Below are 19,053 nucleotides of genomic sequence, written 5' to 3'. Positions count from 1 at the left end.
ACAATTTGTTGGTTGGTTAAATTTCTTCACTCAGAATAAGAAAAATTAGAGTATTTGGTGACAAGGTTAAGAATGGAGAAGGAAAAATCAAGACTTTGGTATTCACTACTATGTACAAGTTGCATGAGCTTCTGAGGCTGCCCTAGCTTGTGCACAACTTTTCCAGTTGCATATTAGAGACAGGATAATCTGCCAGGATGTGTGAAAAATGCCATTTTAGTTACATTCTTGAACATGCTAGAACCAGACTATCATGACAAATATATGTAATTTTGAAAAAAATTTTATTTCTCTCTCTTTTTTTTTTTTACATGTCATTCAATACTTCTATTCTGGTTAATACAGAAATATAAGAACTTTTCATGGAGAAGGAAATTTATTGAGGAGAGTTAGGCAGCACATTCTAAAATGAAATCAGAAAACTTTATTAACCTAGTGCATTCATTTTTTTAAAATCCTTTGAAGAAAAAAAATGCTATTTAAATAAAATATAAGCTTTCAAAAAAGGAGTATGCAGATGAAGAAAAGAAAGCTAGAGGACATCATGGATTTTGAACAAAGAACAGTGACCATGTATCAAAGGGCTGCTCTACATGCTACAGTGAAAAGATCTACTTAGAAAGTACAATTGTTTTGGGAGAGCCAGAAGGTAAGACCAATGCATTTAAGTAGCTTTAATTTGCTCGCTTTCTTTCACTCTATGAATTACCTAGCACACGACTAGACAAGTATAGTGCTTGCAATTTTTTTCAGACATTTCATACAATCTATTTCATCATACTCTTACAATACCAGTAAAATCTTTGTAAGGGCTGCCTGCTCATAAATACTTGCATAGGGAAGAGAATTTGAAAGGAAAAAAAGTTATACCCAAGAAGGCTTTGGGCTAAAAGCAGTAGAAAAATCAAGGAAAATAGAACCATATAATCTTCTATCACCTGCTCTTCTAAAGAAGAAACTGAGATATCCAAGACAAGAGTTTGAAATCCTGGACCTAATGAAACAGTCACGTCCCATGGGCAAACAAGTGAGGCTGTGATACTGGTTTAGACTAAAGCAGCATTATTTTAAATTCTCTAGCAATAACATGAAAGAATGTAATAACTTTAATCAAGAAAATGGTACTTTCTGCAGATAGCAGAAAGCAAGTGATACTGCAGCCAGCACTTGTCAAACTGGGATACTATTGTGACATCCACCCTTTTAGCTACCGAGATACTTAAAAGTAATCAGTCATTATCTCTGTACTAAGTAGACATTCCTCAATAGTGATGTTTGAGATTGGTGATTCACACGATTGGGTAATCTCCCCTTTTGCTTCTGCAATGGTTTTGCCCCAAACAGCATCACTCCCAGCTTCTCACTAGCATCTGTATTATAGTGATGCAATACATTGAATGCACTACTTATTGAACAAGTTACACAGGCACTAATCAGAACATCCTCTAATCAGCATTCAGAGTGGAACCCCAAACAAGGGCAGTATTTGGACTGGGAGATAACAAACAAGGAACAAAATAATTTTGGATTTTACACTAACACCTCAGTTTAGCACATTCCCTGCAAGTGAGACAGCTCTTCATCATGGTTTTGGCTGGGTTCTAAAGTATTTACTACTTAAAGAAACCCAAACAGGTATATTAACATCTGTGTCAAGTTGTACCTCCAAGAACCTTGTAAGCTTACAAATATTTACACCTACCTGAGTTTTGTGGGGTTTATTTCTGTTGTTTGGACAGGGTGAGGGGGTATTCATTTTTAACTGAGGTATGAGCAATACTAAGAAAAATGCTCAGGAGTACTTAAAATCTTTGGATGCTTGCTTGCTTGTTAATTAGTAAATATTTAATCAGAATGCATGCATTAAGTTCTATTGAATCTAAAAAAAGAGAAGGGGTTATTCATGCTTTCTAACTGTATTTTTTCCTCATTTCAAATTAGGCTAACAAGCTATTGCAGCTGAAAAAAACATTATCTATCCACTGGTTTACATACAGATCCAGTCTGTACAGTATTTTTGGTGTCTGCTAGAATATGCTATTTCATGCCACTTTCCCATTTTCCACAGTGCTCCTGATCATGAAATGATTACTGCAGGAACAAAGCATGTATGAAGTGTACACACAGAAACTACAGGCAGCATGCACACAAAACTTAAGAACTGCACTTCAATATTTTGTAGAAATAACATTTATCCTAATCACTTCAAAGTTTTACATTCTAACAAAAATAATGGGTGCCTCACTCATTTTATCAATTCATAGAAATTCAACCCTCCAAGTTCATAGTTTTAATATGGTGTTTCTAAATCAACATGGAATTTGAGAGATGCCATTGTTTTGCTTTTAATAAATAGCAAAGTTCCAAAACAATCAGCAATCATTTAAATTTGTTTTCAGTATTTTACTTTTAATCACAGACAGCTTTACCACTAGGGTCCTCAACAGTTAATTACCTACATTGATAGTCATATTGTACAAAAAATACGTGAGATTCAAGATAAAGTCTTAGGGGTGTCCTAGATTTAAACATCTCAGTGATGTAACAGAATGACATAATTCAAAGAGATTTCTAACTTCCTGTAAGTGAAATTCTGTGACAGAACTGCCTGACAAAATAATGTAATACAAGCATGTGAAAAAGAAATGAAAAGGAACAGGACAAACTACTACAACCTTCAGTAAACATTTTTATAATTAAGTGTACACTTAGTATTTATGTATTTACACTACTGAAATTACAAAGATTTTCTGGAAGAAAATCACAGAACCCAAAATTACATTTCAAATTCTACAGACAAAAATTTATTGATTTTCTCTATATTTTTGTCTGAAGTTTGAAATGGGTGGTCCTTTTCAAAAGGAAGAACAAGGCACACTTAAAAACTGCATTACACTGCATTGCTGAATGAGATTTGATCACCTCAGAAACAGCACAAATACAAAGTATTTTTTCCCTTGATCAACTGAAGTGGCAGTGACAGAGCTTCCTTTGACTAGATGAAGGTGAATAGATTTTTAGAAAGGACTTTATACAGTGAGATTATTTCTACTTAATTCCTGGTGTTACCAAGAAAAACTACATTACTTACAATACAATCTCTATTTAGTGTGGAAGTGACATTCAGATCCAAAGTCCCTGCAACCATGGCTTAGGTGAATCCTACCAACCCTACATCTGAGTTAACAATTCTATATCCATTTAACACTCTTCACCTATTCACCTAGTAAGGATTTCATGCACTGGCTTGCACACAATTACAATGTTCTAGTGTATGAATCAATATGGCTGTGAAGTTACCTGTGAAGTGTTTGAGAAACACATCAAGTCATCTGCCTTAAAGAATCTGCTTTCTGCATTTCAACAGAAACCTTGACACATGCTAATGGGAACACATATCCATTATGACACAGATGTGCATAGAGAAAATCATTCAAGAGGAATTTTGCAGCATTAAAACATTAAATCAGGGAGGAAAAAAATCTTCAACTAGCCTATTTACAAGTTAAAATGCTCTCTGACCATATTAGTTTTTTGCAAAGCACAAAAATAGTCCCTCGTCTAAGGGCTTTAGTATGATTTCATTAGATAAGAAAATTTAAAATTAGCATTAATGACTTAACTCTATAAGAAAAATGAGAGAGTACAGAATAAGATTAGTAAACCAGTGACACAACTATTATCACTGTTACTATGCAAGTGCTGAAGTGTGCATCTTAAATTCTTTGAGAGAGAAAACACATTCATCTGCAACTGTACAATATATCTTAACAACCTCTTGATTTTTAAGAGTGCTTAGACTGCTAGAACTGCCTCCTCTCTAATCTTTGGTAGCAGAGCATCTAAAAGATACCAAGAGTAGGATATCCCATGAGACAACCCTTTTTCATCAAGTTTGTTCAAGATAGGAATAAAAGAATAATGGCAAATACAATTTTACAGCTTACCAACTTCAATGAAAACCCTATTAACAGACTCTCATCACTGACAAGAATCACTTTTCAGATCCTATATGGAAGTTATTATTCAGAGAGATGTCATGAATTTTCTTTTTAGTAGGTCTACTTGACTTTTCTTGACTATGAAATATCATGTACGTATACTAATTGAATTATGTTTATGGTGCACCCAAAGAACTCGTACCAAATAAGTGGAGTGAACATCATCTTTATGACAACCCTACAAGGAAAAACATAAGACTAGTAACAATTAAGGAAAGATGCTTTTGCCATTCTTGTTCAAATAAGCAGCTTCAAATCAAAAAACTTTCTGCCTTTATGCCTTTTAAAACAATCTCTCATCTATACCAGTAAATGGCTTCACACTGCATGCCTACTTGTGGAAGCTCAAAACTTGAAAGGAAAATGTGGTTACTGCAAAATTCAAAAGAATCAGCAGTATACATCACAACAGGGAAAGAAAGATCCTTTAATAACCTGAAACAACAACAACAAAAAAGGGCAAGAAAGATTCTTTAATAACATGAATTAGTAACAAAAATTTGTCCCAGTTACTCTTGATGACTCCTGATATTCTTAATAGGCTTCAAAATTATAAAGCTGGAGTATGACTTTTTACAAGAGCATGTAGTGATAGAAGAAGGGGCAATGGCTTTAAACTGATGTGCAGCAGACTTAGATTAGATAGAAATTCTTTACTGTGAGGGTGGTGAGGCACTGGACCAGGTTGCCCGGAGAAGTTATGGATGCCCCAATCCTGGAAGTATTCAAGGCCAGGCTGGATGTGGTTTTGAACAACTTGGTCTAGTGGAACGTGCTGGCATGGGCGTTGGAACTGATCTTTAAGGTCCCTTTCAACCCAAACCACCTGATGATTCTGACTGTTCAGCTCTCATTATCAAGCAACAAAAACGTCACCCTTATATTATTTTTAAAGACATTACTGAAGAGACAGAGAATGAAATTTAGGATCCATTTCTATCAGTTTAAAAGCAAATTACCCAGTGAGGTAGGGGAAAAAGTCAAGAGTACTTTCAGTTTGACCAGCAGAAAATACCCTTGCACATGGTCAAAACTACTCCAACTGTATATTCAGAGACTTCTGCAATCAACTGGCTTATCTTATAAATACCTTCTACACATAAGTTCATTTTATAATTTTCCAACTGTGCTTAAGTAATGCCTGTGCATGCCACACTACAGGCTTGATTACAGTACTCCCATCTTGACTTACTCAGGCTAAAAGTTCCCTAATTTCAAAAAGTCATTTAAATCACTGAAGTGGGTCTAAGTATGGTACAGAGCTCTACGGAAGCAAAGGAATCTAACAGAATATATTCCCGAGTCTGTAATGAAAGGAAGTACCGCATATAAAAAGAAAGCGTACCAGTATTTCACAGAAAAAAGCTTCAGCAAAGAAATCATGTCCTTATAGCAAACGAAGGCTACATTTCCTCTTTATGGATGGAGAGTTCTACTCAAGTGCACTAGTGAAAGAACCACAGCCTGTTTAAAAAGGTAAATACATCTAACAACTTACTGATGCATAAAGTTTTCAAATAAATGTATGTGCCTAAATACGTTGTGTTGCTTGCAAAGCTACCTGAAATATTTTTCAATATATCTGTTACTTATGTGAATCATACATCAGCTTCTTCAGTTGCTAGAACCCACCACCTTTCATCACTACAGCAAGCTTTAAACAGCCATAAGCCACAACTGCTACCCCAATGCCTGTGCCCCATCTTCTTTCTGTCCCAATTTCACTCTCTCCTTTGCAAAAGCAGAAATTAAAAGTCACTTCCATGAATCACATCAAAGAATTGGTCTGGGTGTCAGGACAGTTCTTTTGAGTGCACACATTGGGTTATGATGGCATAATCTACAATAAAAAAGGAAAGTCTTCACTCCAGCTCTGAAACATTTAAAATTTCCTACTGGCAAGAAAAAGAAACCAGACTGTTTTGCTAATATAAAGTCCCTTCAAATTTCTAAATATGGCTATTTTTGGTAATACATGTCTGCATGCTACATTAATTAAATAAGACATAGAATAGTTCTAGCTGTAAACATGATGCAACTGAAGACTGTACAACAAACTTTTATTCTACAAAAAGACAGTGTTTAGAAATTGATGGTGTAACACATATGTACAGTAGCCAATTTATTCATGTTTGAAAGATATTAACAAAGATCATAGATTCATTAAATACATTGTTCTATAACACTACCAACCAAATTGTTTAAGCAACTCTCACCTGGTAATTTACCTAAATCTTCATACTATGAGCAACTTGGCACACTGCCAGTCCCAGTTTAGAAGAACAACAAATTAACTTCTAGTTTCCAGGAGGCTTTAAACAAAGTGCTTAAAAAGTAAAGCTACTGCCAATATGTGTTTAAGTATTTATTTCTGTGGTCTATGACTGAAGCCCTTTCAAACTGAACATATTAAAATGAAATAAAACCCCTTAAGTTCATAAAATATCCTTAGAGCTATTTTGTGCTTTTGGACTCTCACACAATCAAATCTGCCTGACCAGAACACTACAAGTAGGTGATGCAGCAGCATCGGTCAAGTTCTTCGAGCCAGAGACTGCCCATGACAATACATTTACCTTAAACATTGTTCATCTCAACTCCCAAGACACGTTCTGGTAATAAACACATCAGCAAGGTCCATTACAAAGCAGTAGTTATTTAATGCATACCTAATGACTACTACTTGCACAATAGATAGTAATTCATTCAAGTCTGCTCTTTCCAAGGGCTACCTTCATTAAGCTGTTTACTACTCAGAATAAAAGTCCCTGGAACTGAAAAATTGAACCATGACACAGCATGAAAAAATACCCCACCTTCCAGAGGAAGAGGACAACACACACGTGTAACTTGCTTCTAGGTTCAAAGGCATGCTAATGCTTTACACTCATGTGATGTTTTCATACTTTCACCCCTTTGAGGGAAGCAGAAGGGGAAATAAAACTTGCATGTTAATGCTTTAATGTTAAAGATCAAAATTCTAATCTGAGCTAAAAGTATTTCTTTTACCAAAGGGGCATTCATGTAACAGAATCTACCCTTATTACTTATTATGCAAGAGAAAAACAACTTTCTTAAAACTAAGTGAAAGGATGCTTTCAGACACAGAATTTTAACAAAACTTATTTTGAAAGAAGTTGGTGAAATGCACTTGAATGGAACAAACTGAAAATCTGACATCATCCTACAGCTTAATATTTCACCAATTGAAAGGATACACAAGCAGCAAAGTAGGTGAAACAGGAGAGAATAGCACTACTAATTTACCTAAGCAGCCAATTCATCTCAACAATTTAAAAAGAGGCTCAACTTCAATGTTATTCCATCAAAGCACAACCCCCCAACTCTTATTCTGTTAAAAACATGTAGGGCTTTTAGACCAACAACAGCTTTTTACTTTTCATGCAACATTTCTGAACTTTGAGTCATTAAAATCAATTAACCACAAAGTACTCAAACACTAACACTATCTATCCAGAACACCAAATATATTACAAAATAAGAAAATGCAAATATTCGCTTAAGTTTTGGCTTCATGCATATCTGCATTTTAAAAAGTAAGCTAGAATCCTACTGCATATTCTTACAGTATATATGTTCCACCTTCTAGAAGTAGTAAGAACATTGTAACAATGAGCATGAGCAGATAAATACAAACTTGACAGTACTGCAGTGAAGTAAGTTTTATCTTACTACCTAAAGAAGGTGAAAAGCAAATTTTCACAACCTAGTTTCATTTCAATTTTATTGAATTGCCTACAACATTCTGTGAGTGCTTGCACATACACAGGCACGCACAGAAAAAAGTGGTATCTACAAACAGTTTACACAGATATTTACATACATGTTATTTACATAAACTAATAGGACTGCATGATCTTTGATGTAAAAACCGTATGCTTCTTGCACATGTAACTGTTGCACTGGTTTTACAAAAGTAATATAAACCTTTTGCAACAACTGGCTAAGCACATATCATAGCTGATTCCAAGTTTTTAGAGCTTGCAGGTTTTTTAAAAAAATACAATACCTAAAACACTGTTATCAAACAAATATGCTTTATTGGCATCTAAAAACAAAATGCACCCAACATTAAAATGTACTTTTTCATTTTTTAAACCCACTGCAGTACGAGGAACAAATCACAAACACTTACTTTAGAGAAAACAGAGACTATAGTGTAGATTTTACAAAACCACTTTTAATCTCTGTGTTATGCTCCTTAAGTAACATGGGCCATTTTTTTTTCTGCCAAATTGTAGGAACATAAAATATCACAGCTTTATCTATACTTTAAAATTCTGCAGCAGCCTAAAAACACGGACAAGATACACCAGCACCTGTTTTCAAGTATAACAATTTCGATAGCCAAACTAAGGGTAGTATCTAAAAATTCCATTTTCTTCCATAGGAAGTCTTTGTTTGACAAGCTGTTAATTTATCATTGTGAAATTAAAAGCAACTGGGGGCAAGTTTATGCTTTACCAAAGAAATAAAATAAAATTTTAAAAAAGGAAAAAAAAACCAAAAAAAACCAAAAGCAAAAAAAAACGTTTACCTACCATGTTCAAATTAAGAACAGTGTTCTATACAAGTCAGTTGTACAGTTATTTAAGTGAAAGATGAACATGAACATCAGATTAACTTAATTCTGGCAGACAAAAGAGAACTGCTACGGTCCAGTCAGCCATTTATCTATTACAGAGAGATGACAACTTTACAAAAGGTATCTTTTACCTACTGAGTGATGATTATGTCCCCTCAGTTTCTGTGCTTTCTACCACTGGTTCACTCTCTATATCAGCTTCTGTGTCACTCTTCTCTTTGTTTATCTCGACGGAAGATGACAGTTTTTCATAAAGTTCTGGATCATCCTGCACCTGTGCAGTTGGTGGCTGACTTTCTGTCTCTGTATTTTCACCATTTACCTGAGGCATATCATCAGCTTTGCGTTGAGAAGTGGCCCCATCAAAATACTCAAACACCCGTGGATGTGGAGGCGGGATCCAGTTGTTTGACATTCTGTCTCTTCCAAACCTGTTCCCATTAATTTCTCTGCAAAAATTAAAATCTCTGTCATCCCTATCCCTCTGTCTTTCCCAGGGTCTTCTGCGGTCATCAAAATCTCTGTGAGCATCTTGTTCAAATCCTCTATTCCAACTGGGACCACTTCTACTATCAAACCTATAGTTCACATGCCGAAACCTCTCTCTGTCTTCATGGAAGCCTTTAGGGCCACCATAAATAGGGAAGGCATGGTGCTCTCTTTCATCATAATCTCCTCTCTGTCCCCAGTGCTTGTCTGAATTGAAACCAAAATGCTCTCTTCGGCCAAGGTTATCTATACCTGGTCTTCCAAAATTTTCTCTCATGTCTATATGTGGTCTTGCAAAGTGCTCTCTTCCGTCTACTGGAGGCCTTCCTATACCCTCTCTTGGATCAACTGGTGGTCGTCCAACAGAATCTCTGACATCCACCGGAGATGGTCTGTTAAGATTATCTCGGTTTTCCACTGGAGGAAAGCGATAATCTCTGTCTCCCTCCTGTTGAATGTTATCACCTCCAAGTGGTAGTAGTCTTTTCTCTGGATTAGAAGAAATGTTATCGATATTTTGTCTTCCTGGTGTTCCAAAAGGTCTTTCTGTTTGATTAAAAATATCTCCTGGAGGAAAAGGACCTCGAGGTGGTGGTGGGTGAAGAGATGGATCAAGGATTGCGGGAGGAGGAATACTACGCTGTGGTGGCAGTCCTGGCTGCATTAATGGAAACCTTGGTCCAGGCGAATGGGGCATTAGGCCTGGACGGATATCTATAAGATGCATTCCTGGCATTCTTTGATTACTGATATTTAAATGAGGCATGTTTGGAACTGCAGCTGGATGCTGCATTGCCAGAAGTCCAGAATTACTTGAAATATTTGGTGGTGGCACTCCCATAAGTCCAGAACTAGTTGAAACATTGGGTGGTGGCATTATGAGAAGCCCAGAGTTGCTTGAAACATTTGGTGGCTGAACTCCTGCCAGAACTCCTGAGCTGCTGGACACACTGGGTGGCTGCATTCCTGTCAGAAGGCCAGGGCTGCTTGAGACACTGGGTGGATGCACTCCAGCCAGAAGCCCTGAGCTACTTGAGACATTTGGTGGTGGCACTCCAGCCACAAGTCCAGAGCTACTTGAGGCATTAGTTGGCTGAATCCCGCCAGCAAGAGAAGAGCTACTGGAAACAGCAGGTAGCTGCATTCCTCCTGCAAGACCAGAATTGCTGGAAACAGTTGGTGGTTGCACTCCTCCTCCAAGACCAGAGTTGCTTGAAACACTGGGTGGCTGTACTCCCCCTGCAAGTCCAGAGCTACTTGAGACAGTGGGTGGTGGCCCTTCTCCAGAAAGCCCAGAATTGCTTGAGACACTGGGTGGCTGCACTCCTCCAACAAGTCCAGAGCTACTTGAGACATCACTTTGCACTAAAATGCAGCAACAAGAAGAACAGTTAACAGAAAATACCAGTGTAACACACAGCATTCAAAACAAAATGCAGTTTAATCCATGTTCAGGTAATGCATGCAGTGAGGATACTGCTGACAAGGTCTGTTCTAGTTTCTATAATGAATATGTATTACTTCAAACACATCGATGATACGTAGACATTATGCCACAGAAATGAATGTCTCTACATAGTAAAGACTGTACAGCAGCTTAAAAGTGACAAACCCCATTGCCATCACCCAATTTATGCCACGAAACTATTAAAATCTTTGATCAAATTCTATAGACGTTACACAATCCTACTCTCTCCTGCTTCTTTCCATTGCTACTCGTGTAATAAAAATGCACTTTTAAGAAGTTTTCTAATGGGTTCCCAGACTCAGCTTTACTTCTTGAGACTGTGAGAAAAACACATTTGAGCATAAGCTGCTAGAAGTCAATGATCAGATGATGACAAAGATAGTTCTCATCACTTCCCCAAATTAAATACAGAATGATACCCTACGCAGGCCAAAACTTCCTATTCTGTTGTTACTAGTGCAATGGACTACGATTTGCAAAAATCTCTCAGGGTGTGATGCTTCCTATACACGATCACATCAGACAATAAGGACATTTCTTACCAGATCTATTGTTTTCACTAGAAGAAATCTGAAGGTCTGTAAGATGTGATCCTTTGTCATCTGATTCTGGTTTGTTGATTGGCAGGGGATTAAAAACACTTCCAGCAGATAATGTTGGAGTAGCTAGATTGCTAGTAACTGTGCCAACTGGTAGAACAAGGCTAGTAAAAGGAACATCCTTCATTGTCTCTTGTGCAATTGGTAATGGAGGCTGTACCAAAGCTGTAAAGAAATAACAGAAGTGTATCACAGTAATCATATACTGAAGCCTTCAAATTTAGTTTGGTAGAAGTCAGGCAGGTAAATCAAAAGAAGTGAAATTAATTACCCTAACTGGTACATTTTTGGAAAATAGATTTCTTATCCTCAATCAGCAATGTAATATTTAGGGGTTTTTTTTCTAGAGATCATGAGCTGCAGGCAAACCTAAGCAATCTAACATATCTTTAAATGTTAAATGAATACAGTTAGAATGCTAAACTAAAATAAATTATTACATATTATCAGTGACTAAGACCAAATAACTCCAGTAACAGCTACATGTGTTAAAGAGGTCCAAATATTGAAGTATGCATACAAATAATTAACAATTTGTCCTAACCTTTTTCAGTAACTCCATGTTAGGTATAATTTTTCACTCTAGAAGCTCTGTAAGTCTTTTTCTCAATGCCTGCTTAAACCAGCTGAGCAACAACTTCTGTATTTCTGTTTTCCATTACACAGGATTAACTTGCTTTTGATTAAGTAACAAGGAGTATACAAACAAATTAAACTTTTCATCACACACAAACAATTGTTAGAGGAATCAAACTTACATGTTGGAACAACTGGTGGGACAACAGGTGGTGGGACAACAGGTGGCGGGACAACAGGTGGAACTGGGGGAGGCATATAACCTGTACAGAAAAAAATGACAAATAATTACATGAAGAGCAAACAAACTTTTGCAGTAAAAGACTGCCTGCATTATTTATCCCAAAAAGCTGCACCACTGAATACTAGCAAACAACAAATTAATAGGAAGAGGCAACAGTGGTTGTTGTGTTCAAAAACAACCTCATCTTCATTAGAGATGATTGCAGGCGCATCCTTAAGTGATTTCTGCCAATAGTATCCAAAGAAGAAAAGCAAAAGTTTCAAACTTTTCAAAAGCAAGGAGATTGATTTTAAACATTTTTAAAGTTCAATTTTTAGCAAAGGTAAAAAGCTGTGATTTCTATTCTCATTGTATTCCTATTTACATTGGTAAAAATTACACCAAGTTTGAGATAAGTAATTTTAATCTAGTTTGAAATTTAAGACTCAAAGGTCAACTTGCTCAGACAGTAACCAGTAGCTGACAGAAAACTCAGATGTACACAGATGTATATGAACTACCTATGCTCATTACACACTGCATTTCGTTTTTACTGACTTACCTGGAGGTGGCTGTGAAGGGTTGAAACTTGCTCTCAGGAAGGGTGGAGGAGGAATTGGGCTATAACCAGGAGGAGGGACAGACATTGTGACAGGAAATGCAGGTGGAACCAAGCTAACAGCAGGCACAGCTGGAGCTACTGGAATCTTTTTTCATGGAAAAAAGAACAAGCAGCTTCAATACTTAACAGTATTCAAGGACATTAAAAAGGATAAACTGATTTAACTGCAATTCTCATTAAGCACTAAATGTACCAAAAGGCTTTGTATATATTTCAAACACTCTGAAGAATTAGATTGCATTCTGAAATGGTACACCACAGGCAAACAAGGACACTGGAAGAATCCTATGTTATCTTTATTCTCAGATAGCCAAAAAGACAGTTTAACACTTTATCTCTTCAAGAGTAAAAATTTACCTATCGCAGAGGGGTGAATGCAGAAATGCAAAGAGAGAAAAGGAAGAAAAATGTAGACGGCGTAGCAATTTGAGAGCACTTTGAAAACAGTGATTCTAGTTTCACTAGAAAAACTTACGTATTAAAGAACAGTACTGAAATATTAAGTTTAGTGTGTGTAATTACAAGGCTAATAATCATGATGAAATCCTGAAAATTACTTAATATTTCTCAAACTTCTGTTTGAGCTATGCATTTTGTTACAGTGCATCATATTTACAATGATGTAATTAGAAGCAGTATAAATGCACTATATACATGTATATTTAAATATATACTGATCACAGTGTACATTAGGAGACAGTTGAAATAAGACTGAAGACAGTATTCGTGAGGAGGAAAAAGCTCAAAATTCAATCCAAGTAAATGCAATTATATTAACATTCATACAATTTTATGTCAGTTCAAGAACTGGAAATGTCTATACACGTTTGGAAAGATAAAACACTAATAATATAAATACAAAAACTTTTGTATTAAGCAACTGCATGAAATTAAACATTATGATCAACGATGGCAAACGATTCTATTCAAAATATTTCAGAGATGAACACTGATGGATGCAGGACTTAAATAAAAAATATTTTATCCCTTAAACTCAGCAATAAAGTTTACCTGTATTGAATAAAAAGTCTGCCCACTGGTTCTGTGGGGCTTTTGCAAACTCAGACAATACCAACCTGCAGCATAGTGACTGGTTGTGTGTAAGCTTCTGTCTGTGTTGTAATAACGGTACTCTTATCAACTGCAGCACTCTGCGTCGTTTGAGTATTTTCTTTAGCAGCTTCTGAGCTTCTGGCTGTTTCCCACTCTTTAAAAATGATGTATTTCATTATAGAAAGATAATTAATGTGTTATTTTTATTTAAATATTAAAAAACCCTCTTCCTTCTTAAACAATAAATTTGAATCTAGTATCTACATAGATTTATTACAAATAGCCCTCAAACTTATTATGAAAAGAGCAGAGTGCAATTATTTATTATTACATATTTTAAAGAACATAAAATATCTTTATCTACCTGCAATGCTGTTTAATTATGCCTGTATACAAACTGTTTTTTCAAAACATGCCAAATTTTTTCACCAGTCATTCTGTTAACAATTTGCAATATAGAGTACGCTCCTGTTTTCTAAAAACTGCTGTAGCCAATATGTGTTATCACCTGGCAACTGTACAATGAGAAAGAATCCTCATGTAAATAAACCTCACCACAATCTCCATTTCTTCCATCTGCCCTCTCTTCAAAAAGTTTTGTACTTTAACTGTAACATAGTGCCTGTATTTCAGTAATGCTACGTTTTAATTTCTGTCATTTATACTCATTTTCTCTTATATCAAGACTGTATTTTGACCTGAAGAACACTGTCACTACTGTAAAAGTCTTAATCTACTGTTTCTTTCGGTATAGTCCAGTCATTTGGTGTTAGATCTGTTTCAAGGAAATACAGTACAAGTAAATCTTTCATAAACCTAACAAGCTGTTCAATTGGATTTCAGAAATAGGTCTGATTGTTTTAGTACACAAAACAACCAGTACTTGTTTTTCTGTCACTCTGACTTTATGGAAAAAATACCATAAGGTTTTGCTAAGGTGTGCCTATCTGGACAAGTTCTAATTTCAACTCAAGTCTTATACCTGAATATAACACTTTCCTAATCACAAGCAGATAACAATTTCTACACAAATTAATATTTCACATACCAGTGCACAAAAAGTTCATAACTCTTAAAATATGCCAACCTTTATTAACTGGCCTAAACTAATTACCCTCTGTCACCATTTCCTCATTGTCAAGACAATCAACAAGTTACTAATCTAAAAATACAGTCTAGATTTCATTATTACAGTGCCATTTATATTATAAACAAAGAGCTAGAAAAATTTATGTAAATGAAAAAAAGAGTATGTATTTCCTAAATAATAAATTTTCTAAGAATTTGCAATTACCAAAACAAACACATTGTCTAACTATCAGAATTGTTAATGCCTGTACCTGTATTTACTGTTTCCTGGTCAATCATGCCACCTTCAGCAAAGCCCTCCAAATCATCCAATTTCACTTTCTCCCATGGAATATAGGAAACTCCCAGATCCACATCCCAGAATTGCTTGTATTCTGTTTTCACACCTTTATTCAAAGCCCAAGCAATCTGAAAATAAAACCCAATCAGATAATCTGGTTAAATGATATAACCTGGGAATAGAATATTTCAGATTATTTCCTTCAAGTGTCTGTCACTGCACATCAATCCTCAGTGTTTATTTATTAAAGTTTTAACAATGTTTGGATTTTAAATTAACCTGCAGGAAGTTTACTTAGCCTCTGCAACAGGTATGTGTAAGATTAATTACATCAGAAAGCTTAGATTTGTTCTACATTAATTCTAACATATATATGGGGAAATTAAAAATACAGTACTTCAAGGACTTACCCCTAAAGCACCAAGAAGGCAGGAAAAAACCCCATAACATTTAATAAAATACTTAACTCTGAGAATACTATAAAATTTAATATTAAGTGACCCACATGGTCAGTTACAGGACTTAGGCTGTACGTACATAAGTGATTGTCCAAGTGTTTCCTAAATATCAAGTCAATGTCATTTTTCTATCTTTCATACTGACTGTTAAAAGCTGCATTTTACACAGAGAGAAAGCAATTTACACCTTACTGCTTCACTCTTCTTCTCCACATTGTACATGTGAATGAACACCTACTGAAAGACAAACCACCATAGTAAAATTGTACTGTATTCCAAATGGACAGCATCCTTAGATTAAAATCACCTTACCTTAATAATTTTAGATCCAATTTTATAAGACCCAGAGCTAAGTTTCTGAAGAGCACGATATGCATCTTGTCTATGTACCATACAGACATAAGCACATCCTCTTGGGGGGATCATCTATGGAAAAACAGCAGTGGTCTTAAAAAGTAGGAAAATCAGTACTTCAGATTATGTAACTACACTAACTGAATACTAATACTACAGGAGGAAAGGCTTACACTGTAAACAATTGTTACCTTAATCGGCCATATTAACAAGTTTGGGCATCAAGAAAACTTAAGAGTGATAATGGCAGGCTACTTCAGTTACAACATTTTCAAGAAGCAGCAGCAAGCTGAAGAATGTGTGTTATAAGTGACATGAAAGATTTAAACAACATGGAACAGACAAAAACTGGGAGCCACATTATGACAACTTCAGAAAAGCAGAGGTTGCTACCTCTTCTTAAGCTCCAAATTCGCTGTGAGCTGAGCACTAACCTTTCACAGAGGAGCAAAATAGTGATCAAAATTATATTGCATTTTTGAATGGTAGAGTTCTCATTCCTGAAGGTGATTTTTTTAATGTTTTATTGTACGTATGTATGTATAGCATGTTTTATTTATTGTATGACATTGCATGTAATTTTTGCAAGCTTACATATTATGTATGACAATTGCTTATACCAGTTTTAGTCAAAAATCTTGGTGTGCTTTTACACTGTTTAAATGCACACAATAATGTGACAAACACAGATAAGATGACAGATTGTAAACATATTTTATAAGAACTGCATTAAGATATACATTGTTATTCTAGGTACTTCAGCTTTGTGGAATGCGTAGGATGAACTATCTACAATATGGTTTGCCTTTGAAATATAACAGGCATTGGGACATTTATGGCCTTTACATTACTTTCCTTAATTGATAGCTCCTGCAGAACAAAATTAGGTTTAAATGTCTGTCTACAGGATTGTTTTTTTTAATTTCTGAAACTTTTTAAAAGATTTTGTAAAACCACAAAAAGTATTCCTTATTAACTACATATTTGAATATATTAACATGACAAGAAAACAGTAAAAGTATGATCTGAAATGAGTGAAATTGCACAAGAAGCATTTTAAAACTGCTGAAGCAAGAGGAAAACCCAGATTTCTCTCATGCAGATATGCCATTTTAGGAGAAAACCCCTGTATCTTGAAGCTGAATTATATGCAACTGAGGTAATTCTCTAAACACCTAACTCTAAATTACTCTAAATAATGAGAACTGTATCTCCCAATTATAAGCATCTTTTTAACTGTCACATTTTAGAATAAACTTTCGTTCATAGTATAATTTCTTTTCTTCTAAATGTTTTATTGAAAAGGATTCTACTTAAGGAATCCTCTGTTTGGAAGGTAACCAAGAACAATGTGGATACACATCAGGTGTCCTTAGGCTAAAGAAAAGTGATACCTGCTCCATGACACACCACTAAACCAGAACCACCATAACCTTTTGGTTAAACCCTGGTGTAAAAACTGCATAAATTGCTAGAGCTTAGGAAGGAGCTTTTTACCATTAAGTGTACTGTCTTTAGTGCTTCAAAACAGAGTAGATCAAAACCAGGTGGCAAATACCATGACCACAGTTTTTAAACTGTGATAAAAAAATCTCCTAAATACAAATTTAAGCAGCTACAAGGAATTCAGAGGCATAAGCATGCTTAAGTTTCTAGTCTATAATTCCTGAAAAAGCATAGCAACATGCTTACTTACATTAATTGACTCTATTTGTCCAAATTCTTCAAACAAGTTCGTTAAATCCTGCTGTGTAGCCTTCTTGTCTACTTGACCTACCCAAAGAGTAGTACTGCAAACTGTAGAAGAGACACATTCACATCAATCAAAATACTGAATGTTAGCTTATGAAATACTCTACAGCATGAATGTAAAAAGTTTTAAAATTACACAGAAATCACTGATAAAAACCTAAGAATAGTACATCTATTACTTACTGTAGAGAGATTTAGTACATTAAGAAAAATGTTAAAGAGTTAAACAACACCAAACATATGCACTACAAGTGTTCATTCTTGTTTCATTTTCTTTTAAACAAAATAGTTGTTTCAATAGAAATAAAACCATAGAATTCTGTAGATTATCAGCTAAGGTAAACTGAATTATAAATTAATTCTGGAAAAAAACCCAAAACATTTCTCTTCTACTTTCCATTAAAAAACCCATGCCTTTAGGATTAAAGTCAATTTTAACAAAGTAAGATTAAGTTCTAACTGGCTGAAAGTGTATTACAGATGGAACTTAATACTGCAGTACTATACACTGCATTTTCACCTGAAAGAAACAGCAACAATACTATTAATTTACCATGAGGAACAACCCAGAAAGATAAACTTATCTGTGGCCCATCAGGCTGAAGACATCCATGATACTTCTGATTCTTGTCAATTCCACCACAAGCCCAGATCCCTGCAACTGCCTTCCAAATGTCCACCCATTGTCCTCGCCAAATACACTCACTGACATGAGCTAAGACTTCCTTCTCCCATATGTACATGGTTCCAATCCCTCTGTCTCCCAAACATTGCCCAATCTATGTGTGCAACTTTGATTTCTTGGCCTGCCCTATACTTAACCAAGGAAGCATTCTTTCTTCATCATCATCTTGATACATCAAATCTCTTTCCTGTACCAATCCTGCTGCACCAAACTGGAAACCAGAGATGTGCACTCCTCTGTCAATTGACATTTTCATTTGAAATCAGTACCCTGCAGTGCTGAGAATGACCAGTCGTAAGATTTCTTTTGGACAAAACGTGTTCCTTACATGCTTGTAGATATCCCTTTTGTATCTCATGGTGTTAAGCTCTACGAAAAAATTCTTCAGATCTCAGCAAGTAATAATAGTGGCTGTCACTGAACAAATACCATTAAGTAGAACACTTGTCAGGTGAATTACTTATTTATTTAATCATTTACCTCCCCTCTAAGCTTCCACACTTCACTCAGCCTTCTTAATATCTCCTTTACACTTCACAGGACCTCAAATACTGCTGCTGTTCATTAGGTTACGTTAGGTAACATCTCTGTCTCTCAGCTCCCAACTATTCTGATTATAGCTCCCTGTCTTGTGGATTACTGGGAGAAATCTACACCATAAAACCGATTTGCCTCTTTTCATGTGAAAAACCAGAGAAGAAGGAAAAAAAGAAGCATCTAAACCGTAGTACAGTCCCCAGTTTAAAGTCACCTTGGAATTATGTAAAATATTAATGTGAAGAGAACAGAACACTCTTT

The 19,053-nt window shown here is 35.6% G+C and overlaps 1 protein-coding gene across 1 annotated transcript in view; it reads right to left on the bottom strand.

Annotated features, from left to right (window-relative positions):
- Positions 1 to 267: 267 nt before the first annotated feature.
- The window catches only part of SCAF8 (SR-related CTD associated factor 8), a 39,900-nt gene continuing 21,114 nt past the window's right edge, over positions 268 to 19,053 (bottom strand). The window contains 8 exon segments of the mRNA XM_008637887.2: positions 268 to 10,461; positions 11,107 to 11,328; positions 11,922 to 12,002; positions 12,525 to 12,669; positions 13,661 to 13,791; positions 14,978 to 15,134; positions 15,777 to 15,890; positions 17,515 to 17,615. Coding sequence (XP_008636109.1) covers positions 8,753 to 10,461; positions 11,107 to 11,328; positions 11,922 to 12,002; positions 12,525 to 12,669; positions 13,661 to 13,791; positions 14,978 to 15,134; positions 15,777 to 15,890; positions 17,515 to 17,615 — 2,660 coding nt within the window. The 3' untranslated portion in view covers positions 268 to 8,752.

The sequence above is a fragment of the Corvus brachyrhynchos genome, unplaced genomic scaffold, assembly GCF_000691975.1.
Source record: "Corvus brachyrhynchos isolate BGI_N302 unplaced genomic scaffold, ASM69197v1 scaffold14, whole genome shotgun sequence".
Classification (NCBI taxonomy): domain Eukaryota; kingdom Metazoa; phylum Chordata; class Aves; order Passeriformes; family Corvidae; genus Corvus; species Corvus brachyrhynchos.
Note: the sequence above shows the minus strand (reverse complement) of the source record. Positions and strands in the feature narration are given on the sequence as shown.